This window comes from Anopheles cruzii, chromosome 2, assembly GCF_943734635.1.
Source record: "Anopheles cruzii chromosome 2, idAnoCruzAS_RS32_06, whole genome shotgun sequence".
Taxonomy (NCBI): domain Eukaryota; kingdom Metazoa; phylum Arthropoda; class Insecta; order Diptera; family Culicidae; genus Anopheles; species Anopheles cruzii.
The window spans coordinates 59,862,368-59,888,670 of record NC_069144.1 but is presented as its reverse complement, the minus strand read 5'-3'; the positions used below and the strand labels follow the sequence as shown (position 1 = coordinate 59,888,670).

The following is a 26,303-nucleotide window of genomic DNA, read 5'->3' as shown; positions in this document are numbered from 1 at the left end:
TGCCCGACGAAGCAAAACAAATTTAACAATGGGCTCACGGAACTCGTACGAAATAACTGTACGTAAGTCATAGATCATTTGTCACGTTGCAGCCGAGAACCGAACGGACCGAACGGAGTCAGTTGACACTTGTGCCCTTTTTGTGCCCAGATTTCGAAAATATGTGTTCAAGTGTCACACTGTTTGTCCGCCTGTGTGTGTGTGTGTTTATTTTTCCCGGGAACGAAATAGCTCGGAAGCAATCAACTTTAAAAGTGAGAAAACGTACAACAGAAGCACACGACGACACGACTGTCCATTGCCTGCAGACATTCCGATCTGCCCGATATCCGCTCGGCGTTGGAGAAGGAGTGTGTCCGTACGGTCAAACAGAACAATAATCCGTTGTGTGTACAATTCCTGGAGCTGCCGCTGCCGATATAATTCAATCAGAAGCGTTCAATCAGAATGTTGACTGAAGGAAAAATTCCCCTGTAAACCTCCTGCGGGGGCACTTGAAGAGGAGCAGCAGAACATTCCTCTGACTCTGTCCGTCCTATGCTCCCGGTCGCCCGATATCTTCTTTGCCGGCTGTTACTGTAGAACCCTCGCACTTATTACGGTTCAGTTGAATTTCCGATGTCATGTGACGTGAAATATTTTTCCACCTTAACCCGGAGGCGTCCCTTGCAAAGGATAACAGATGCTGTCCGCTTTTTTGCGATACCTTTCCAATCAACATTCGGGGCAATGATTGCGATAGATCAAGTTTCTCCGACGCAAAAGGGAGAAACTATTTTTAATTTAATTTTAGCACCTTTTACTGTTCGCCCGTCGGATGGATTCGATTCGTGCGATCCTCGTTTCTTTGGGCAATTCACTTGCCGTTGTTCGATATCGGATATCGGAAAGTGAAATTTAAGGTACCAAATAGTGGAAATGGTATTAAATTTCTGCCACTATCGTATGAAATTCAGGTTTCAATCATTTACTCCACTAAAGACCATCATTTTGATGAGATATGATTGTTTATGCTGAAAATACATCTCTTGACTGAAGCACTGATTGGAAATACTGTTTGTCTCTGCTTTACCCTCCAGTCCGAGCTAATGCAGCAATCGGAGGACGCATCCAACGTAACAAGTGCCAACACAGACGCCGGCAACGGCATAAACAACAGCAGCAACAACGGCACCAGTAACGCCGTCTCCGCGGCCATTGCAGCAGCAGTCAATTCGATAAGCAACAGCAGCGGCACCAATGTGGCCAACACGAGCAATAGCAACATGAACGGTGGTGTCACTGCCGCCGGCATGGTCGTGTCGGCAGTTGGCTCTGTGCCCGGAGGCACCACGACCGTGGTCTCGGCCATTCCTCCCACCGTAACGTCGTCGGCGTCGGCCGTGGCACTCGCTCAACATCATCACCAGCAGCAGCAGACATCACTGATACAGGCGCAACTACAGCAGCAACAGCAACAGCAGCAGCAGCAGCAACAACAACAACAGCTAAATGGTCAGCCAGTGAGTCAGCAGCAGCAGCAGACGCAGAGTGTGGCGGCGGCGGTGGCCGCTGTAACGGCGCTGGCCGAATCAAAGTCTCAACCCAAGCGACTACACGTCTCGAACATACCCTTCCGCTTTCGTGATCCCGATCTGCGATCAATGTTTGGCGTAAGTAACGGTCTTTCCACCGGAAAATACCTTCGCTTGAGGCTTATTTTTCCTTCCATTTTTTTCCAACAGCAATACGGCACCATTCTGGACGTGGAGATCATCTTCAATGAGCGAGGCAGCAAGGTATGTGTTACCCGTTTGAGTGCCTGTTTTGTTTATGATTTACTTTGGAACAGAAACGTACGAGACCCTACCCGGATAGGGCACTCCCCCCGAGACTGTGGTAGAAAGGGTTGCTCACGTGAGACACACAAAATCTTACAGCCCAAACCAAACGACACAATGACTGGCTAGAGAGAGTATGGTATCATGCTGGGGAAATCGGCTCCATCTGGTTCCTAATGGGTGGCCAAAAATTATCGCCGGATACAGTTGGAGCTGATTTCTGAAGCAAAACGTGACGCTATGGTTTAGAATTCTTAAGACATTGATCAGGAACACACGCGCCCTTAGACAGAAAGACTGTATTTTCTTTTCAAATCAAACCACTTGAACCAATTTACTGTAGGAAACATAAAATATTTCTATCAACTCAATCAACGCTTGAAAACAATTTGCAATAAAAAATGGATCTTTTGTCTTGTAGAGAGCCCCCAAAACGTTTTCCAACCACAAATATAGCACTTCCCACGGCTGTCCTCCGACAAAACACGCACCTGTCCTACTTCCCGCACAGTCCCACACATTCACAAACATTACCGCTCACCGACCGTCACCGTCTCCGTAATGTTGCTGCCGTAAACTGCTAACCGTCCCATACTTCTCTACTCGATCCCTCAACTCAACTTACTGTACTCCCGTTTCTGTGTATGTGTACCACCCGTGTTGACCGGTTGTTTGTTTTAACCTTTACCATTCTCAGTACCAGTACCGTCCAACCGGACGTGTAGAATGTGTTGTTGACTTTTCTAGGTTAGTTTCATTGCTTATGATTTCATCCTCCTGCCGTAATCCGCCCACGGGACTCGGTGTTTGTGCCTTAGTGTTAGCCTTTCCCGCATTTTCCAAAAGGCAAGTGATACCTTGTGAAACCACCGCGCAGGATAACTTTACACACCTTCGTTCACTTTTGTTTCATTACCTCGTTTTAGACTGTTGTTGCGGCTCGTAAACTTTAACTGTACCCGATTGCTCATGTCATGCATCAATCGTTCGCTGCTTTTCTATTGTTTAATATGTACGCATTGAATTAATCGAACTAAAACTTACAGAGGCAACATAGAAATCTTACCTTTTGCTCTCTGGGATTGCGATGAGTTGACGTAACGTGGCCCTTAGTATAACATTCCTGCTTCGTTGTGGTTCGGCTCGTAATCAATCAAAAAGCGATCATTTAAAGCGTTCATTGTTTCTCTCGTCTTGATCTGCTTAGAGAAACGGAAATAAAATGCTCGTCCGCAGCCCGGAAGACATGTTCCGGCACGCTTTCCACTAGCCTTCTCGTTTTTCCTTAGCATCGTGAAATGATTGCTTACGATTTGTGTTTTGTTGTACTTCGTTCGGTTATGATTTTAATCTACGTCAGTATTATGCTGTCTGTCTGCCGACTTCTCTGTTTTCCATTATTGTTACCGTTGACCGTTAGTATCGTTTGCTCATTTGGACGCCATCTTCCAATTCCAGTCTGGTTTTGCTTTCGCTTTCATAGATCATTTGAAATAGGAATCTCGTTTTTTGGTATGTTTTCATTAAAAATAGTTTCTAAAGAGGATGTGGTTTGTGGCTTTTACTAATTTGTTGCTTTAGCATTACCGGAACCCTGCTGGTAGGTGGGCTCCCTCCCCTTTCGCAAACCTAGTACTAAGGGCGAAGTAGAAACGGAATCCACGGTTGGAATGTGTACAAAAATGTGTTTGATTCATGTTTGTTTTATGTTCCCAAACGCTTAGGGAAGGTTTAGTTTTGTATTTTGTGCATGTGCCGCTGTGGAACTGAAAGTATTCCTTCGTAAAGCATTCACTTGTCTTAGATCAGAGAGGATCAAACTAAAGAACATGTTTTGAAGCCCGACAGTAATTCTCAACCGGCCGTTAAATCGACGTCTTTTTGCATTGCAGATTGCTCACTTTCTAAGCGTAAGGTCCTACGATAAGGAAAGCTTACCAGATGCTCCGGATGATTTGTGACGCACTGGTCCGTAACAAAATCCAGCGCCACTCCTGGGCACGGAAGAAATAACGGCCAGCTTAAAATATCGCTGGCAAAACAACGTTGCTGCCAACGCTGCTGCCATGTTGTTGTAAGGTCTTAAGACACAAGGATCAATTTCTGATTCGGCGTAGCGTCCGATGTAGAAAATGTGCTTCAAAGTGGCGCGCATGTCTTGCCAGTGTGCTTAATCCCTTTTTGTCAGCCCGATCCCGTACCGTGACCTGGAACGGAACGTCAACCGACGACACCCGTGCCACGGAACGCACTGGGTGATGAAAATCCATTTCCATCACTCATCAAGGCAGGCGCTGGAGGGCGATAGCACGAGGCCGAAGCTTTGTCATTTTAATACAACCAGGATGGATTATGTTTCTTAAACTTTGCGTACGCTAGTCGTTTTTCTCTGTAGCTCACGGTGCCCGGTGGCTGTAATCGCTTTTTTCCGCGGAGTGTCACCTGTCACGGGCAGGGTTTTATTACAATCGTGACATTAATTCTCTGCAATTTGTTCATGTGCGGCACTTTACACTTGGTGTCGTTTGTGACTTTAATGATCACGAACATAGTTAGCATTCTGAATTGGTCTCGCTGCTGTCTCTATGGCAACACGATTTGCTAACCTCATTGTTCTTACAACATTGTTGAAACTGCGTGCCTTTCTACCGGAAAACTTGTCTTTTTGTTCCGTCTGGCGAAAAATGTGAAGCCGGAGCAGCAGCAGCAGCAATGTAAGACCATTGTTTGGTAGTTAGTTTACAAAACTTTTCCTATATCGGCCAAGAATTAAGGCTATCGGATTCTCTTTCATCGACAGTCTTTGGCTTCCGGTTGCTTGTCTTGGCGCTTGGGAAGTATTTCTCAACTCAACTGAAAAGAAGACACGGCATCTTTCGCCACGACTTCGTTTAGCGTGGTAATCATCCACGTACTCTATCCACTTATATTGGCAAAGTTTTAATCGCTCACTTTTTCTTTTTCCGCATGAGCTTCGGTCGGCTTGACTGCCCATGGCGATCAGGTTCTTGCTCTAATGTGCCGGCAAATGTGTACAACCTCTTAAAGCAAAAAGCAACGCATCTTGAGTACACACATTCCAACCAGGTCCGCTACTCCAAAACGAGAAAGAGCTTTAGAACGAGTCCACCAATGTGAGACAAAAGTTTCCTTTAGAGGCTTCCTTTACACTCACCAGTCTTCGTGTCGCATACTTGCTGTTGGTTTCTTTCGTTTTTGTTTGTTTGTGATTGATTGATAAGCATGATTCCAATTTTGCGGCTTATGCAGTACGCTTCACTGTGATGTATTCTATTGTCAACATCCTCTTTGCTAAAGGTTTAATTTGTCTCTCTTTTCGTTCGTCTAGGTCACTTATCGTTTCGTAACGGCAAATGTGTGGCAAAGGAGATTTTTGACAGCTTAGCAACTTTCTCTTTCCCCCCCTCTCTCTCTCTCTCATTCGCCCTCTTTTAAAGTTCAACATGCGTGTTGGATTAGTGTCAACATAAGTTACTAGAAAGTCTGCTGAAACATCCCGTCCAATAACCGTTGCCGTGGTACTGTTTTTATCCAGCCCCTGCCGAGTTTATAACCAAAATCAAGCTCTTCACTCACTCTTCCCACCTCCCCATTGACCACTTCCCAGCAAACAATATATATTTATCTAGTGTTCACGACTACCAGTACAATCGAAACAATGACCGAAACCAACCATACAAACCAGAAGAAAAATAAAACAGTACGATAAATGATACCATTATATATATACAGATAATATATAATACTATTTTTTGTTGCACGTTGTTTTTGAGCGGACGCTGTTTTAATGCATGTTTCTTGTTCTGTCCTTGCATGTAGGGATTCGGGTTTGTTACCTTCGCTAATAGTAGCGAGGCGGAGCGAGCACGCGAACGTCTTCACGGCACTGTGGTTGAGGGACGCAAAATTGAGGTGTGCATGAAAAACAAAGTTTTTTCATTTTTCTTTATATAAATAAATATCTACATATATATTCTCTCTCTCTCTCTCTTTCTCTTTCTATTTCTCTTTCGCTCTCTATCCTTTCGACTTATGGTCACTATTATTTCATAATTTGAAACAAAATAGGTTTGTTTGTTTACTTTCCTGTACACTCTTTAGTTCTCTGTCTTTACTTTTGATTGCCATATCGTGGCGCATTGTTTTCGTTTTATTTCATCTTGCTACATGATTTCCTTCCGTTCTGTTTCGAAATTTGTTTATAGTTTCACGCATTCGTTAGTTCCATGTTACAATAGCCCTTAAATGATAACTATATATTGATGATAACAATTAGATGAACATGTGCGTACATGAGACACTGTAAAGGTTCGATGTGTTTTTCAGATTATCTAGTGGAAGTGGATGAATGGTACTGTGAGATAACAGGCACTACTAGAGAAAAGCTTGTTGTTCGATGCTAAATTTAATTTGCAACCAAACCCGCCAAATAATCTATATAATCACGCGAGCGAGCTGAAACCGATAAACGAAACATCATCGCCTTTCCGGTAGTTGTTCCACTTTGACTGTGCATTAAGGCAGCATTGTTTGTGTACTTTGTATGCAGCGTGGTTTTCTTTTAGCCCTTTTCTTGTGAATGTGTCAAAGTTCGGTTGTACTTTACGTTTTCCTTTATGGTCTGTGAAAATGGTAACTAGATTATTGTTTTTGTTCATGCATCGACCAGCCTACTCTGATTCGAAGGCGATGTGATAGTGTTTTCAATTTTGAATTTCTTTTTTCTTTGGTAAAAAATGGAAATGTTAAATTATGCGATAAGTTACTTTTCGGTTCTCCACTCCGTTTACACCAATCAGCGACCGTTTTTATCTAGCAAGTTTGGTTCCGTTTTAGTTGATAAGCGAAGTCACTCAATGGTACTAACCATGTTTACTCTGTGAATGCGGCTTGTTTGACACTCCGTGACTGTGAAAATACTTCTGGAATGGTAAAACATATTGAACGTGTTTTTTCTTTCTGCTCTTTCTTTTGGATAGCCCTCTTTTAACTGTGCCTCGTATCATATTTCCACCCCACCCCCCATTTGCGCAAGTTTATATTCAGCTATATACTCCCTTTTTTATCAAAACACCCGTTTTATACCCGGCCCTCATCAGCCAACAACCAAAAAATAAAAAATGCCAAAACTTACCTCTTTTTTCACCTTTGTTGTGTTTGGTAAAAAAAAAACATTTGTTTACGTTTCTAGTGTTTTTTGGGATTGTGATGCGGTTATGATCGTTTTCTTTTTATGGATTAGTGCAACACACACACCAAAACACACGCAAGGTATACGCATTCAAACACGACGCACACTCCACCACCAACCACACATTGTGAACGCGCAAAACACACACACACACGAAAACTCACGAAAAAACGTGTAGCTGTTGTTGCCAAGTGTTTGAAGAATTATTAATACCATTCATAAAATAACAAATAATAATATATTAATAAGATAGCTGCAAACCAATAATACCGTTTTCTGTAAACATTCTCTCTCTCTTAAATCCATTATTATCTCCACTTGGACCTTATTTTTGCTACGTTTAGTTTAGTTTCTGCCATGGTGTTAGTGCTCTGCAACCCTCTCTAGCAACGTTAATGCTACCATTATTACAGTTTTCCTTTCATTATTTTTGTTTGGTTTTTGTTACCACCGACCGACCACACACCACACGTTGCCCTTCAACAACACGTCCACCGCCAGCAATCAACACCGGGTACCGGGACACCGTTATCCTGGCTTAGAGTTCCGTGTTTTTTTTTTCTCTTTTGATTTTTCTTGATTCTTTTTGCATCGGATCGGATTGTGCTTGAGATACTTGTGGTTGCCGGTGGTGGTTGAGTTCCTTTCTTTTCGTTCTTCTCAATCTTACTCTCGTGATGTAGTTTTTAACAGTGTTTGTCCCGGATGTGTTGTGCCAGTTGTGTTTCTTGTATTCCCCCCGAAACCGAAACCGAAAGAACATCAATGAAAACTCTCAGCTGTTTGATAGCTTGTTGACTGTTCACGACCCATTTTTTGTTGCCTCTAGCCGAGGTTATTGGTGCGCCGTCTTCGGTTTGTTTCAGTCTGTTGCTACCTGGGTTTGGGCCACCGAACTGCACTGGTGCTAGTGGCACTGCAGGCTGCAGAAAAACGGAAGTACTATTTGCACGATGTGAGAGCCTTGTTCGATCGCATGGATCGCGTGACGATCGTCTGGTGTCGGTTTGCATCTTAGGATTTGTATGTTACTAATACATTCTGGTTTTTTTTTCTTACTTCCCTAAATAGTATTTGTTTCTCTCGAAACAACTAGCTGTTGTGTTAGGGATCACGCGTAATGTTCGTGGGAAAATATGTTTCCGATGCTCCGATCTAATGCTTAGCGTGCCGGACCCATAACTATTGCTTTCGAGGGATGTATTTAGACAGACACACTTGCTAGTGACAGCCAGTGGGTAGTAAACGTTGAAGTATCTGTTTTTAAGGCATGCTAGAAAGGAGGAAATACTCTTTCCCCAAACACATCGAATTAGTTAAACAAGACTGCAGGGAAAGCATGAGAGATTCCCTTTAGGAAGTGGCCACCGTTGAGGAGCAAACAGAAGACTTAAAAGCAGCATAGATCGTAACCGATTGTTTTGCTTTTCGCTTTTTGCTTTCACTCTGTTTAGTATTGAACGAATATTCCAAACAGCAAATTTACGGCCCAAATCTGCGGATTAGCACTAGGAGGACCTGGCTGAAACGATCGGAATTCGGTTTCCGTTTTTCTTTTTCTTTCTTTCTTTGCTCACTAAAGAAATGCCATTTTCTCGCCCAGCGATGAAAAGCGTTCTAGTTTCCATCGGAACACAATCTGAACACAGAGAACTGGCAATGGGACCCGGCAATGGTAATTAGCCTCAGGACAACGAAAGCCTGCGCGGTGAGGAGGGTAGTGGTGGAGTGGTGCTGGTGGAGCGGCAATAGCACCGAACCGACCGAGAAAAGCAATGGCAGTTCGTAAAAATGGCCACCACAGCACACACAGACACACAGACACACGTACGTCACGTGGCAGGAATGTGGGAACTTTCGTGTGGTAGGTTTCATTTCTTTCGTTTCACTCTACGCGCGATGCAACACCAATTCCTGTTTTTCTTTCTCTCTCTCTCTGTCTCTTTCTCTGTTTTTAAATTGCTACCCAATAAATCTGTCCTCGAGTTTTCACTTTTTTAACTGCCCCGAAAAGCCACGATTTTTCCCCACGGAGTGGTGTGGGGCTCGTCGCGGGTCCTTTCCAGAACCATTCCAGAAGTATTCGGCGCAGGATCAATGAGAGTACAATAACGGCCAATAATTAGATCCTCTACCACCGGTTCTGTCCGCCATTTGTTTTTGTTTATTAAAAAGGCGCCGGCCCCGAAGTGGCGAACTCATTTCTCTCTTTTCTGTTTTCTCCTCTCAATAATACGGTCATGCAATACGGCTCCCGAGGCAGGCAGTCAGAGTGTCGAAAACAAAAAGAATTCCATTTTAAATCTGTCACTGGCGCACCCTTATTAACGTTTTTGCTTCAGAATTACTACCGGGACATAAGTTACAGTATAAGCAACGGAGCAGCGGAGCAGAGTGAATGAGGTTGAATCTGAGAAGCCCCCTGCGACACACTGCGACGGCACTTTCGATCGAGCGAAATCCCCGGGCCCCGAGTGTCGGGGCCAGTGCTAACATGGCCAGTTTAATTAAGCAATCGGCCCTGGCGGAGAAACAGATTGTTTTGCTTCATTTGCGATACAATTTTCAATCTGCCCCCGTAGCGCTATCCCCGAACACAAGAAGCTCTCGAACCGGATGTGGTAAATTAAGTTTTCTCGAAGCACTGTTCCGCTTCTGGTGCCCGGCCTGGGCTCTTCTTAAGGCACAGTAGAGAGGAGGAAATTAATCTGGTATTTCATCAGTCGGGTTGGGTCGCAGAGGACCGCCGACGCAGACGACTGTATAATCAAACCGGGGAGAAGAGTTGATTGAATTCTGTGTTCTGAATTTCGCAAATCCTTGGACACAATTCTAACGACAGCGAGTGCTTTCTACAGATTGCGCTGCCGAATGAAATAATTGTTCTCACTTTCTTCAGTTCCGGAGCCTGCGCGCGCGCGGTGGTCAAATGAATCTTCTAAAGTCTCATTCACAACATTTCCAAAAGCCTCGAGGCTCGAGGGCTCGAGACTTCCGTTCGCGGTGTATGTCTCATAAATAAGCCGGTTAAGCCCGGGTAGGGAGGGCATTTGCTTGTTCGGCACAGCGTAAAGTAATCCCACACGGGCTGGCCGGCCAAAGATGTATGTGCCCAATTTTCGGAGGTACGCCTTCGGAGAACAATTTGGCCTCTTTGGCCCGATTGAAAAGCACGAAACACGAAACCGAATGGTCCCATAACTCACTACTTTAGAGTCCGGGGATCGACGTTTGGCCAGGCCACAGATCAACGCCAGCGCCAGCGGGGAGAATGGTTGCCTGCGTTCTTTTTCCGATTTTGTGGCATCACAAATGTTCCTAACACCGTCCATCGCCATCAATCGCTGTCACGGAAACGCTCGCCAGTGCTGGTGGCCACGCCGCGAAACGCGCTACATCGTAACAACATCGGGGCAGAGTAAAAAGTGTTTTCTTCGGGAACGGGTGCGCTCCGGAAAATCTCGGCCACTTCCAGCCAACCAGCCGGCCAGCAAGCAACAAATCTCCCACCAACCGGAGAACTGGGACCGGGAAGCATCATTGAGCTTTCGATTTATATCTCCTCCTGCACCTCGGCTCGGTGCACTACCCCCCGAGGGGGGCACTGGAGTTTCACGGAGCTTATGTGTGCCATTTGGAAAAATCAACTCAAGATTTATCGCTATCCGATAAATCCGTTCCCTGGTCGGAGCCGCACCACGGACGCCATAATGGCGCCCAGGCGAAAGAGGAACCAACAGTGACTCTGTTATCCCGACTTTCCACTGTGCTAATAACCCGAGTGCCCGACTGAGAGGTCTCCACTCCGTTTCGACCACATCATGGCTCCGCGGGTGCTACAACCGGTGCGGCTGGCTTTAAAAAAATATCCTTTTTCCGGTTCGATGGTTTTGGCGTCCCGTTTTTTTTTTGCATACTACTCGTCGCACTTTAAGGATACTCCCGGTCCCCGATCTCACCTTGCCGCGACGGGCGAGCCGTTTGAGAGGATCAACGTTAAGGGGCGGCACCGCACTATCATCCCTTCCAAAGCCGAGGGCTGAGTGGGGCTGATTTGAAAGCTTTCGCCTTACAGTCCTCCGGCGCGCGGTGCCTCTCCGATACGATCTATGATCCGCTGAACCGAGAACCGTTTACTAGAGCTAGAAGGAGAAACAGAAAACACCGTCGCGCCATTGCGCACGTGGCAGGGTTACAAATCACCCGACCAAAGACCAGCTTTTATCCACTTTTCACCGTCGCCCTCGGGAGAGTAGCGAGGGCCCGCGCGGCCACTTTTCGAATGGAAATGCATTTTTTCTCGCGTCGCGTGTGTTTCTGCACCGGTGAACGTGCTTAATCCAACCCGAGGGCCGGCGGGGCGTTCGTCTTCTGTCCGCCTGTTGGTGTTTTTCGTTCGATCGTCAACGAGCGCTTCCGCCAAACGGTTCCGCACCGCGATGACGATGGCGGCTGGCGAACCTGTGAGTATCGTCGGATTGACGGCTGGGTGGCCAGGTGGAGTTTGAGCAAAAAAGAAGTTGGGCTGGCCGGGGATTGTCTGGCTGTGTTTTCGGGGTCTTTTTTGGAACAATGTTCCATCCAATATGTTCACATGATCGTGTATTTCTCTGTGGAGTGACTTCCTTTTTTTCAAACGGTTGACGGTGTATCAAGTCAATATACCGCCGATTTTTGCTCCGTTCCGATAACGCCAATCTGTCGTTGTGCTCCGCGCGCAGCACACACCCAAAAAAAGCGTCTAAATAAATCCCCGACTTTGCCGGTTTCCATTTTCGGAGTCCCCCACACGATGGCGTGTCTGGCACAAAAAGGACTGATTCAATTGTTGCATATTTTATACGATAGCGACGAAACCACACCGTGGCCTAGCTCTTCCGTTCACACCGAAGCCGAGGCGACGAAACTTTGGCACCGGCACACGGAGGGCCAAAAATGCAAATTTGTTCCCCATTTTCCAATCACAGGGCTGGGTGCAGTCTTGCTTATCTGACCACACCAGACCCCCTGATACCGATTAATACGAAACGTGCAAATGTTTCGGGTTCGGATTTTTTTTTTGTTGATAATTTTGCATAGCAAAGAGTTGCACACCACGTTGCGCCAGCTGCAGCTGCGGACTAATAATCGTAGTTCTTTTTCCTTCGCCCCAAAACTCTCGATGCTATCAAAAACCAATTATTAATGTGACATTACTTCGCGTAGGTTTCAAGACAACAAAAAGCAGAAGCCTTCCTGCGCCACAGTCAGTCAGCGGAGCAGAGCAGGGAAAACACTCTCCCGGACCGGCGGTCGGGAATAATTAAAAACGTGACGTGAAAAGATAATACAACCGCAGGCAAGGAGGCCCGTGGCCCGGCCCAAAGGCCACGAAAAATCCCGAACGAGTGACGTTTAATTAAAAAATGATGCCATCTCGGTGAGCACAGCAAGCGCAGAAAGATGAAGTCCCCGGCCCCGGTTTGCTGTCCGGTTGCCTGGGGTAACCAGTTTGGGGATTGCTGTTCGCCCAAATTCGTCCCCGTCCCCTGGAAAAGGCAGAATCTGGAAAATTTAAGAGCACGAGGTGAAGTGCACCAAAATGGCGTGGCCGGCACACCGATAGGACAACGTCCGCGGAGCGGCATACAACACTGATTTCGATCGCACGGCTTTTTTCCTTTCTCCATCTTCCTTAAAGAGCAATGAAATGGACTATACGCGACTAACTTTTCAGCAACCGGGACACTGATTATGGGACGTCCAGATGCTACTCAATTTATCACACATTTTGTGTACTTTCCTCAATCGTTCTTTAATTTAAAAAGTGAAACCGTTTAATCCAGCAATTCCATGTGCCCGTCTGTACAGCCTTTAATAAACGCGTTGGTCTGCGTGGCCAATTCAGTGCAATAATTACGCTCACCCTTTGCACACACCGCCGCGCTTCAAAGAGCTGTAAAGCTGCCAACCACGGAACCGCGCACTGCTCCGAATCCGCGTGTAGGTGCAATAAATATCTTCATTAATTTTCGTTCTGCGCATTTTCCCGATTTCCACATTCCGAATAAACGGACTCCAGCGAAGCGCGCCGGGCGGCGGCAATGAGCATATAAACGCCATAATTTACACAGCGAAATATCAGGCCAATTACATTCGGCTACGCGTAACCACAGCAACCGATGCTGAGGTTGCTTTGCGACGGTGTTCCACGATGAGCGCACAATTTGGAATGGAAAAATGGTGTGACCTAAATGGCCGCAGATTTTTGCCACTTTTTCCAATCCACAAAAGATCTGTCGGAAACTGTCGGAAACCGTAATTAAGCGAGGAAGCGAGCTAGCGAATTTATTGTTGAAACGTTAATTGTAAATAATGTTAAACCTTCGGAAAGGTTTGGTTGCAACCAAACCATAGGTTGAGTTGCACATCTCAACCATATTTCGACACTCTTGTCTCCGGACCGTGTGTTGCATGACGATTATTGAAGAGAAACGAAGAGAAACGAACCTATTACAGTGTATCAGTACGCGACGCGAAGTTATCACATTTAACCGAATAATTCTCTTTCAAACATTCTTTCTTTATCTTCTATCTACTATCTCTCTCTCTTTCTCTTTCTGTCTATCTCTCTATCTCTCTGTCTGTCCGTCTGTCTGTCTCTCAACATATCTCGCTATTTGATTGCATTTAATCCTTATATATTTTTTCTTTTTTCCTCTCCCCTGGGTTTTTGAATTTCTGTCTCGAATTCAAAAACCGAAAAATGCAATACATGCAAACCGCAAACCGCAAACTATTTCACACACCTCAAAACGAAAAACAATAAAAAAAAACAATACGCAAATCACACCACCAAATCCGTGCATCCCCTGTGTGTGTGTGCGCGCGCGCGCACGCCCGTGTGTGTGTATGCTGTAAAACTGTAGGTCAATAATGCAACCGCACGAGTTCAAAGTAAAAAAGCTCCTGCTGTGTCAAGCGGTAAGTTATTTAACCATTTTATTTACTTCTTCCTTTCCCCGATCTCACTTCTCTTCCACTATTTAGAGCATTTAGAGTGTAGCCACTTTCACAGAACTGTTCTCTTCCTACCTAACTGGCGCTTTTCCACACTTTTCCAACACTCGTTCTGTTGCCCACGATTTTTTTTTTAATTCTTTCTGATACTGTCCACGGTTTTATGCATGTTTCTGACCTTTTCTGTTTGCCTGTCTGACGAAGCGTTTCTAGTTTGGTTCTCTTGCCCTAGTGAAGTTCAATAATGAGTGGTTCACTGTTCATTTCACGCTGGGGAGCTAACGTTCGATCCATCTTCGGGCTTTAGGTTTTTTTACGTTGGCTTCGTTACTTCTTTAGAGAGGCAAATGGCAAAGAAAAATAACATTGATTGCTTGAAAATTTTGAACGTCACAGCGCTCGGTTGATGAATTAATAAAGCCTAAATGGATCCCTAATCTGCTGTTGCTCATGTGAACTTATGTATTAAACAAGTATTATTTTACTCTATCGCTTTTCTGCTTTTCGAACAAACCATGAGATAATGTTAGTAAGAAAACTCCTCCTCTAACAAACTTACTGTATATCTCTATACCTTGCGTAATAACCGAAGTGTATTGAAGATGTTGCTACTGATGACTGATTTTACATATATATTTTTCTCTTTCTTTTTTCTCTTTATATTCTCTTCTCTTCGCAACGTATGTGGTGTTTCTTAAAACAAATCTTCCCTCACTTATCTATCGGTTTTGGACACGATCTAAACTGCTGATTACAATCGGAATCTGACCGAAATTTAAACTGTAACCCAAACAAACCCTACATGATACGCATTCGCATTTGGTGACATTATCATGATGTGGTGTACACCAAAAAACGAAAAACCCACACGAAACAATGTGCCGATAACATCGCGAACAATGCCTCCGATGCCACACGACTTACCATCCTTTCTTCGTTTATGTTTGTGTGATTGTTTGTATTGGTGCGGACAGTGTTTCTGACGAAACAAGGCGCAGTCTCGGCCCCGTCACTGGGTGAGCAAAACTCCAATAAATAAACTCACACGTGCTTGGCTTGTTGGCTAACCCCCCCAAACACACACACACCGTCACCTTCCTAGAATGTTTAAGCCCCGTGCATGTGATTCCTGCCAAAAAGTGTAGCTAACAGTCGTTTGGTCATGAGTCTATTCGTTCCATCCTACCGGTCCTTACTCACTATTGCACACGTACCTATTCCCACAATGTTCCCCCAGTTAGTGTTGTAGAAGGAAGTAGTGCCATTGTAGTCACGAGCAGCCACGAAAAAAGCCACTATTTTGAGCCATTGTTGCATGTTTAATGTTGCTGTTGTTTGCTCCCTAAACCCTTGCAAGTTTCGCGTGTTTCAGCGTACCTACTGTAGAACTTTCGACTGTTGCAAATACTTAATGTACAATCGGGGTTTGCAGAACTAAAACAAAGTATCTAGGACGGTACTATCTTACCACCGGTCATCAATAGAATAGTCATTAGCGCGAATAATAGTAAAAACTGTACGCTTTACGTTTGCACGTTACAATGTTTCACTAAGGACGTAGCCGTAATGGGAAATTAAATGGAAAACGGTGCATTGCCAACTGTGACACACAGTTTGTCCGGACATTTGACATGTTTTGCAGTCGAACATTGCTTCTCTCCAAGTTTTCACTGTTGTGTTGTTGTTGTTGTTGTCATGCTATGTTTGCTTTGTCGCATCTTGCGCGAATGGTTAAAATTGAACCAATTATTCGACTACTTTGTTTTCGATCCGTTTAACGTCACCCGGCATGTTGACTTTAGCAATTGTCGTTGTAACATTCAAACATTTCTACAAAGAGAAGTCAGATAAAACACTTAAAAGTGAAATAGAAACACGTGTTCTTTCGTAATCGGAATCGGAATTATGTTTTAATGTTTCACTAAATCCTTATGCCCTGCAATACGATAAAACCGGTAGCAGTTGTCGTTAACGAATTGATCGCTATCAATCATGAAATCCTCCTCTCTATCGGTTCCATTTGGTTCGTTCCGCCGGGTGGTTCTTGACACTGTTGGGCTTCTCAATGATTTTGGACCGATGGCGCAGCGATGGTTGGATCGCTCTGCTATCGACAACAGTGTCAATTTCATGGCGCTTGACACGCGACAGCGATCATCGTTTACGGTAACGCTTAACACGCGGACGCCATCCGTCTTGTCGCTCCGGCATGCTACCAAACAGCGTCCCGCGATGCCTCTTGGTTTATGAAAAATTTTAACGTTCGATGTTCGTTTTGCAGTTTTGCTAACAGACTTTAGCTGTACCAGAAAATTGCTTGCGTTGTTAAATTGAATCGTGTTCACAGTTCGGCCTCACGTTGCACGCACCTTGGACCCGCGCGCTGTCGGGCTTTTTAGTGGCTTTTTGTGCAATACGTTGCTTCCGTAACAAGTGTATGTGGTCGCACCAGATAACCTTCCATATTCCTATTGCCTTCTTCTATCCCAATGTCCTTCATCCTTCATGAGGTTAAAAAAAAATCGCGAAACCTCCCACGGTGTCCTCACGCCATCTTGTTGCCATCAAACCATCAATGTCCAAACCATGTTCAAAATGTCTTCCTGTGATTGCGATCGCGTAGCTCTCTGATATCGTCCTAATTTTTGTGTTGAATGTAAACATCATACTAATGTGCTATTGTCCTTTTTTCCAACTCTCTCTCCTTTTCTCCGTTCGATCGTGTCGTTAATTGTTGAATTTTACTCCTCGTGACACAATGAAACGGTCACCGTGTTCTGACGGCACATCCATCACCCAATGCGGTATCAACAACAGCCGCCGTGTGTGTTCCGTGGCCCGAAGGTAAGACTGATCCCAGATTCTAACGTTTTACTGTGTAGCTCTTGAGACATTTCATAAAATGTTAACCGCAGGCAAACCGGAAAGGAAAAATTAGTTTGTTTAGCTTTAATGAAGGGTTGTTAAAAATTGTTATACAGGTTACCGTCTACCGCTCGCCACGTGGCCCTGGTTAGGGGCGGCCACCGCCGCCACCACCGTCGGAGCAACACCCACGGGAGCACTAGCCGCTGCCACTCCATCGGCCGCTCATGCTGCAGCAGCCGCAGCTCACGCTGCAGCAGCCTCCTCGAATCAAGCCGCCGCAGCGGCGGCCGCCACGCAACTTCCCGCCGCCACGTCACCCATTCTCATAGCGCAGGCCGCCCAGCGAGCCGCAGCGGCCGCGCAGAGAAGAAGGTCGGTATCACCGGTCGGTCACGTCGTCGATCACTCGAGAAAATTGGCTGTTGTCTGCGTTGCGTTCCTCGTCGAAAAAAAAAGTCTCATTCCGCCGGATTCCGCCTAATCTTCCATCTTCCATCTTCAGTGTCCAAACGACTCGGGTTTGGGAACAGTTCCACATCATGTTGGGCGTAATGGGCATTCACAGCACAATCAACACCCAGGACGCCTGTCCAAAGGGAGCCACACCACAGTACAGTATGCTGGCTGTGGACAAATGAGAAAAAATGGCCACCATTGTTTAAAATTTATGAAGCGAACACTACACCGTAACGAGCGAGAAAGACGGATGCTGGTGGTGCTCTCAGGCAGAGCATGCTGCGATGCAAATGGAACCATTTCCCACAGCACACCGTCCGTCTTGTGTGCGCGAGTTTCCTGCTTCTTGCTTGGAAATGGCATGCAAACAGCATGACGTTGCTTCCTTCGAGCGCCTTGTGGCCACCGGATGAGAAACCAGCAGGTGTCCGTTGTAATTAAACTTCGTTCGCCCGCTGCTCGGCATCTTCAAAAGGTGCGGCGTCAAATGCTTCAACACCTACTGCGATTGCTTAAGAAAATGCAATTCGGGTGTAAAGTCGGGAACGGTGAGCCACCAGGCGTCTCCATCGGAGAGCGGTCGCAATGTTACATCCGGTCAACGTTTATCCATTAAAAATTAAACACCAACACCGTGTAACACGCAACTTCAATTAGCTTCTGACGGGACACGCTCGCCGGAAGCAGCTCCCAAAGCCAGCGGCCTCCCCAAAAACCGGGAACTTTAAATTAGTTTGCTCAACGTCATTAAAATAGATTCGCTGACAGCTAATTTCGTCTTAATGGTGAGCCACAAGGGACACGGGCCGGCTGGGTGTTGGCCATTTTTAATAACGGCTCTAATAACTCGCAGCAAATCGTTAAATCACCACCGTGCCTTACGCGCAGCAGTACCGTGCCTGCCCGTTGCTATCGTTTGATCGTGGACTTTGTAGCGGTCGTTGAACGAAATGTCGTCACCCATCTCCTCGAAGCCAGCCAGTGTCGTTGTCCACCACTGGCCAGTGCGCTAACCCGCGAAGGTTAGCGCAACTTTTGCGAAAACGACCAACGACCAGCCCCAGCGGGGAAATCCTTGCAGTAAACAAACGCTAAAAAGATTAGCTCCAACTTTTCGGACAGGAAAAGTAAATCTTCTCTCTCCGGTCCGGCGGTGGTCGGACCCAGAGGCGGTGCGGTAAGCACACGGAAACAGGCCGCCACGGTCTTGTGCGCGCCACCACCACCTTCTAAGAAGTTTTCCGGTGGGATTAAGAAAATGAATGACGACATTTTGTAGGGCATTGCTGTTAGGTTTTATCAAACCCCTCCCGGAAACCGCGGGAGGAGCGGGTCGGACCGCGCCCTGCTTCGCGGCTTATGGTTCCTCGGGAACTACAAATCCTTCGCGAAACGCGGCAGCAAGAGCTCAATCACGTTGCGCAAAGGTTAGGCCCCGAAACTGCCGCGCCCGTTTCTGACGTACACGGCCGGCAGACTCACCGTTTCAGTTTTCAATTTGACTTCCTCCGAATTTACATCCGTCACTTTCAGGGACTCACCGAAGGGCACATTGTTAATGCGTCACAGTTTTGATACCGCATCCAGGTCTGGAAATGAGAGTATGTGTGTGTCTGTGCTTGGCACTCGGCATTCGGCATCATCCTGCCGTCGGGAGATCATAAAATATGATGAAAAGATAATGATGATGCTGCTGTAAACACGGAACGTAACGTAACGGAATGAGAATTTGCTGTGGCACCGAATGTTGTGCCGCATTACGAAACTGACGAACCGAAAAGGCGAACCCGAAAGGCCCCTGCTGCTGTGACACGGGAAAGGCCAACCCGACAAAACTGCGGGACGAATGCAAATACCTCGTCCTCGAGCGGCGCTCACGTCCGCTTCACTTATTTCATCCAAAACATTTCATTTCCAGTCCGCAGCCAGAAATTGAAATTTCGTAGCAGGCGGCTTCCTGTCAAAAAAAGGCTGCGGCTAACACGAACAGGCAGCCAGGGCTTTTCTGGACTAAACCTAATTCTGCATTTCACACGCGCTTTCCAGGTTGTTGTGTTAACTTTTTTCTTCAAGCAATGTTTCGCGTAGCACACATCATGACTCATCAAAAGCTAGCTCACTAACAGCATTTTTCACCAACACCCCACAAATGCACCCAACATTAATCACGCACTCAAACGCACCTAATCCTGACAAGCTTTCTCCTCTGTTTTTTTCTTTTTTTCGTTTCATATTCGTTCTAACTCAACCACAACCATCCAACATAAAACACGCACACATCCAAACCAATCATCATCATCAACACCTCACGATGGCGTCGGAAAACATTGGTTTGCTTTTTCACACTCATCTTAACCGCACAATCCTATAACCAACCGTCATCATCATCATCATCATCGTCGTCGCCCGTATGTCACGTCATCGCTGCTGCAGGAGCGCGTTCCGCGATCCTGCACCATGCCGGCTTCGCCGCCCATCATCAGCATCATCCGGCGGCGCATCCGGTGGCGTTGCAACAGCAGCACCACCACCCAATGGCCGTGGCCCACCCGGGGGCCGCCCACTTTCACTCGCACCCGCAGCAAACGATGGCCAGCGTAATGTCGCTGACCGGAAATGCAACCACGACACCAGCGACTCGACATCCTTCGCTTGGCCAAACGCTGGCTAACGGCGGAAGCGCCGGCACTAGTACTGCCACCGCCGGCGGCGGAAACGCAAGATCGACCACCGTAGCCGGTGGTACACTGCTTCCGGCCGGCCAGCCTCCCGGACGCTTCGGCCCGCAGCCGCCGCAGGCCACCATCGCGTTCAACGGACATGCCGGCGCCATACCTGGTTATGCGCCGTAAGTAACCGGAGCGACCGGTTGGGTTTGGCTCCCCCCGAAACCGAATTATCTTCATCTTTACGCTCCACCGGGGCAAAAGGCAGAAGGCTGCACATCAGTGGCCGGGGCCACTATATTTTGCTTTGCCGTTGTTATCTCACGCTTAATATTAACTTTTCTGCCTTGCCCGGAAAACAAAACCCGGAGCATCCCATCGGGCATCCGGGCGATAGCGGACGGAACTAGACGGAGCAGTGGAGTATGCCGGGACGTTAGAGGAGTTTAATGAAAAAAGGGATGATACAGACCGGATGCCGCCGTAAAACACTCCTCCCGTGTAATCCTTTCTGATTGCTTGCGAGAGTGTGAAATGGGATTCCTGGATAATCCCCTTACGGACGTCTGTAAACAATGTCCGGCCTCTTTGTGTCCGGTTCTCTTTCTCTCTCTCTCTCTCTCTGTCTCTCCCTTCGAAACAATAGATGGGCCTAGATGGCCCGGATTCCGATTCCGGCGATGGGGCGGCAGATTTGTATCACGAAATTTCGTGTTGCTTTGATGTGCGAGGCACATGCGAGGTACCAAATGGTGTTTAATTGGCAGTTTAATTTGAAAAGTGTTTCTCGAATCGCAGTGACCTTTGATTTTGCTCTTTTCAGTGAAACCCCGTTAAATGGAGCTCCCTTTTCAACGGCGGACCGTTTAGAAGTGGTGTGCATAAAGGCAGGAACGACCCACTTAATCTTTCCCGCTTTCCGGATAATGGAAACCAGTGAACTGAGAAGAGTCGTACTTTTACGACGATTTAGAAGCGAACGCGCTTTACTCGACATGAACTGCCCGAAACGAGTTACACTTAAATGTTATCTCCCAGGTCCGCACTGAAACGGGATAATTAAAAACGAAACTCCCGACGCAAACAAATAGAGAGCATAAAAAAACAGGCATTAATACTAGTTTTCGGTGCACCGAATGAAGCCTAGAGCTCGTTGCCGATCTTGAAGCGGACATTTTTCAACCGAGTTTTGCTCTTGATTACATCGCCATTGCCGGCAGTGGCCGGCAGCAGTACAGTTTTATGGGCGAAACTATTTCTAGAATTGCTCGCCATTTGATAATCTCTCGGATTACTAAAGGCGCCGGTGCAAAAAAAAACTTTATAGCATTCAAATAGTAATCCAGTCCAGAAAATGGAACCGGAAAATGGTGGTTACGAGGAAAAAAATTGTTATTACGCCAGCAGAGAGCAACGTTCACGGAGCAACGTTCCGATCCAACTAACCCCGGGGGGACGCTCTGGGGAACCCAAGGGGGTGTGCGCGGCCGAGTATGCAAAACAAAATCTGCGCCCATCGATGGTGCTCGCCCGGGTAAAGGTGTTTTTTTCCATTATGGCGCCCATGGCGGTGGCCTTTGGAGGCTGAGGAACGTTGAGCAGAACGTTCAAATTAATGTACACGATCCCGCACGAGCTCACGAGTATGTTTAATTTTCATTTGTGGCCCTGTTGGACCGCCCCGAAGGGCGGATAAGAGCGCCTCCCACTGTATGCAAATCGGAGCAAAAAAGTCCGATGATTTGTTGTGTTTCGATACAAGCCCCCGAGCTGGGACACGCACGTCGAATTCGAAACATTTTGACCCAAAAAAAAACGGATTGTGTAACGGCGCGCTCCTATGCTTGATCACCCACGTGCAACATGGCCCGCGGCACCATTTTTGCCTGTGTTTTCCTGTGTGTGCCAATTAATATTTTAGCCGCTTCACACCGCACCCGTGGCAACTAAAACAATCCGAAACCGGTCGCGCTTTTCGCTCGAATTCGCAACCTGAACCCGCTGAAGTGTGATGATTGTTGAGTGTGTTCCGTTGCAGTTGGGGTTTTGATTTCAATTTTTCCATTTCAATGATTGTTGCAAATCACGCAAAACACAAACCCACATGTTGGCTATAAAAAAGCGCACTACTTTCTTGGCGTTCATAGGAAAGGAAGTGACATTTTCCAATCGTTCCGGAGTGCGGAAAGTTTCTCGACCGCACGCAGTTCAAACTACAATAAACAAAACCCCCACCGAAAGGAGTAGACCGGAACACAGAAGCAGTCATGAAGTGGAAAGTTTCTGTATCTCGTACCATAACACGCGGCAGGACCTCACCAGCCCCAGCTTTGGCCGCTTCGCTACTGTTCTGGTATCCAAATGATTGTACCACCAACGGGGCGGGGCTACAGCCACCCCGCCGTTGGTCAAGTTTTGTTGGCCATTATTCTAGTCCTGGGGTGAAATAAAAATACTACTTTGAGTTCCGAAACCACCACCACCACTAGTCGGAGGTCGGAGGTCCACTCTCCAACGGATTTCCACCGCACTTGCCGCCGAGAGGAAGGAATTTAAAGTCTTTCGAGCTGTCACCGGGTTACCTGACAGACTCGGGATGATGCATCCTGCTGCGGTGGTGCTGGTAGCCTTCTGTTGGTCGAGAACCGTCGAGACAGCTGGAGAGCGTGGCGTGGCCCCGGATTCATAATATTTCCCAGCTCTTTTTCATTATGACACCCCCCGCCGGGTTCCGGGTGGAATAAAACCACCGTTTCCGTTTCGGAGCGCCCGAATATGCTCACTTGTCGGACACTTATTCTCTCTCTCTCTTGCGCTCGGCGCCCGACTGTCGGTTGCGGTTGACCAACTGGAGCTTTCCTTCCGGTTCGGGTAAAATCTAAGTTAGTTCTCGAACGGACTGAATCCAAATGCAGCCACTACCACGAGCCACGAAGACAACTCCTTCGGAAGAGTGGCTGGCATGGCATCTGGCGCGAGGGGGGGCATAACTTAAACCGCTGGACTTTTGTGTCGACAGGCAACCGGAAAACGGTGAAAATTGAACCGGGAGCTGGGAACGTTCGGCATAGTTTTGTTTCCCATTTGCAAAACTTCTTCGACCCCTTCGACCCGACCATTGTTGGGGAAGGCGGCCAACACAGAAGCTAAATTGCATTCCTTCGATTACACAGAGTGAGCACAATGAAGCGGCGCTCCATCGGAGGACATTTCTCTTCGCAAGAACTAATGTAACTCCGGTGGCTAACCGCACATTCATCAGCTCTAGTGCGAGGGGAAAGTGCAACCCCGCATACGGGGCCGCCGCGGCAAGGCGTGGAACTTTCGCCGACCGCCGGCCGATCGAAGCATAGCCGAACACACTCAGCCTAGCGCCATAAATATATGTCTCCACTGACTGCCAATACCTGGGGCGCCGTGTGCGGTTTCGCGACACGATCCATTTTCCGGTGGGGCCTCCGGAGAAGATGACGGAATGTGTGATTGAGTGGCTTCGCGGGAACCGCCCGCGGAACTGTAATCGAGTAACGAGAAAGGCAACAGACAATTGATTAACGACCTCATTTGGTTTCTCAAGTAAAAAACGGGGATTCTACATCCCTTTTTAGGACGGACACAAAATGTAGGTTGGATGGAAGGCATACTGAGGCCACTTTACTCGCAGTTTAAATCCGCACCGTTTTGGGAGGGAAAGATAGCATTAGCATTTAATGTGAGCTATTGAATCCCCATTCGAGGGCGGTTCGTTCGTTCGTTCGCTTTCCGCAGCGGATCAGTTCGAGAATCATAAAAATACATTAGACTCGATAACGATCGCCGCCGTGAGTTACTTCCCCTTGGAAGTGGCTGATTATGTGGCGGTCATTATGGCTTGCCGGGCGTGGGGGGGCTTCAGAGCTCCGGTCTCCGGGCTCGCTATTTAGATTTTACGAACATCGTCGGCGAAGTTTGTCTATAAATTCGGTCGCGGAACTTTGACCCGGTGAAAAGTGGTTCCCCATGCCACACCACACCGACACCGGATAATGGAGCGACATCATTATCGGCTTTATTATCGTGCCCCAGCGCGCGCACCAGATTGGCAAAAGTGGGAAGTGAAAAATATGGATGCCAATTTAGCTGCGCCCAAACCGGACCGGGGCTCGTTCGGCTCGATCCAACAAATATAATCTCGTAAAATTTGATTCCATCTTTTCTCGGATTCTAGATCGTCGCCGGGGAACACACACACGCGCGCCCGTGCGCCCCAAAGCAATTTGGGGTTGGTCGCGCTTTTTTTTTTTTTTTTTTTTTGCTGTTCCTTTCCGATTCGCGGAACCCAAAACCAGCGCACCAGCTCCATTCAAAACCAAATTCGCAGATCGCAATCGTCATTCGATGGCTTCCGGCCGCCGCAGTTGTGCCCATCGGTGGGCAGGCTGTCATCCATTCAATCAAACCCTCCTCCCCATCGTCGTGCCGTGCCGTGTGGCCCCCCGCGATGGAAGTAGGTAATATCGATAACGAAGATTGCACGCCATCAGACGGAAGCAATGGAAGCCGCGGGAAAACCGAGAAAAACCCACCGCACCTGAGGTTTCCGCCCCAAAAAAAATACACAACGCCGACGCCGACGCCAAGCCTGTAACCCGAACGGCGGGCATGCGACCGACACCGGATGCGAATGCTTTTTTACTTCGAATTTCGCATGCCGGCGGGATGACAAGCTCCCGGAGCCGTCCTCCGGGGAAACACGTCCCAAAGGCACCTCCCATTCTCATGGATTCCGGCGTTCCGCCGTTGTGACTTTCGGTCACACGGCAAGCAAAAATGTAGTTTGAATTTTGCGAAAGGTTAGAAAAGGTTTCCGCGAATCCCCAAGCCCCCGCGGGGACTGCCAATCCCAATTTAAATCCGTTGCTAGTAATTGCAATCGGACACCGGAAGAGAGTGGGTTACATTTGATGATCCCAATCATCGGTTGATCGGTCTCGATCAAGAGTAAGGGTGGTGGCCACAAGTATCGATTATTTACATTAAAACAAAACAACAATTGGGACGATTGTGTTTGGTTCCTGCCTCCGACCGGAAACCATTCTTTAGCCATAAGCCACATAATCTGTGCAGCATTCGGCTCACCGGACCCCGGCCCGTGTTGCGTGTTGTGCCAGAAATTCAATTAATATTTCATCGCCAACTGGCCGCCAGCATGGTGGGCAGGTTACCGGATAGGGTCGGCCATTAAACATTTATCGTCTTCCCGTTCTCTTGTTTCGGGTTCCAACCCAATCGAAAGAGGAAGAACTAAATCGCGGCATAAAAACAAACAATAAACACATGATGGCCCGCGGGGCCACGTGTGTAGCCACGCACAGCGAGGTCACGCACACAGCCACCGCCGAAAGGAGAGATTCGCGTGGCGTTCGCGTTTGCATGCATGGTTGATGTTTGTCCGCAGGAAACGATCCCTCAACCAAACGATCAATAAATCATTTTCTCACCACATATTCCGACAACATCGCACACACACACACACACCGAGACCGGGTCCTGTGGCAAATTGTGGAATGTGTGCTTTCATGTGCTTAGTTACCTTTCCTCGTCGTCGATGCAGCGAAACCGACGGAACGCAACGGGAACCGACAGCCAACTACAAGCACTTCTCGAGTGGTCACGGAACCCGCCACTCACGTGTTGCCCACCCGTTCGGTTTGAGCTCTGGGATGTTGCTCCTCCAGCAAAGCTCAAAACGCTCGGGACTCGGGAAATCACAAGCGTTCGGGGGGTGGCAAGCGCGGATCCGTGCATTCGGTTCCAGCGCTACTAAATAATCAATCAACCGCAACTAACTGAAGTATGTTTCGTTCTTTCTCTCACACTCTCATTACTTCCCCCGGTGGCCATCTGGCGCTGTGGTCAACAATCGGAAAACATCACTCAACCAACCAACGAACCAACCAATCTGGCTCGGAACTCCCGGAACCCGCGGTCCACTTGTGTGTGCAGTGTTTACTTCGATCCCTACCTGGCAGCGGCTGCGGCTTCGGCCGCCGATCCCAACTATCGTCTGCAGGTGAGTGTAGTGTAACTGTGGGCCATCCTGGCCACCGCCGATGTTTCAACTAAATTTCTCCGTTTAAGGCCGAACGAGGCAACCGAACCGAAAAGGATCAACCCGTTACGGGCTAATTGATGTGTGGATGGACGTTTTCGTGTAACGAAGCCTAACGTTGTATCCGTGTTACCTCGGAACACCTCGAGCTTCCGAAACCGATCCGCTTGTCGCTGCTAACAAGTCATTTA

At 47.5% G+C, this 26,303-nt stretch overlaps 1 protein-coding gene across 1 annotated transcript in view; it reads left to right on the top strand.

Moving 5' to 3' along the window:
* Window positions 1-26,303, top strand: part of LOC128267145 (AF4/FMR2 family member lilli) — a 122,985-nt gene that overhangs the window by 89,225 nt on the left and 7,457 nt on the right. The window contains exons 4-11 of the mRNA XM_053003933.1: window positions 1,080-1,652; window positions 1,725-1,778; window positions 5,661-5,753; window positions 13,941-13,995; window positions 15,006-15,047; window positions 16,849-16,875; window positions 17,013-17,271; window positions 26,007-26,073. Of these exons, the coding sequence (XP_052859893.1) occupies window positions 1,080-1,652; window positions 1,725-1,778; window positions 5,661-5,753; window positions 13,941-13,995; window positions 15,006-15,047; window positions 16,849-16,875; window positions 17,013-17,271; window positions 26,007-26,073 (1,170 nt within the window). The remainder of the gene's footprint in view (window positions 1-1,079; window positions 1,653-1,724; window positions 1,779-5,660; window positions 5,754-13,940; window positions 13,996-15,005; window positions 15,048-16,848; window positions 16,876-17,012; window positions 17,272-26,006; window positions 26,074-26,303) is intronic.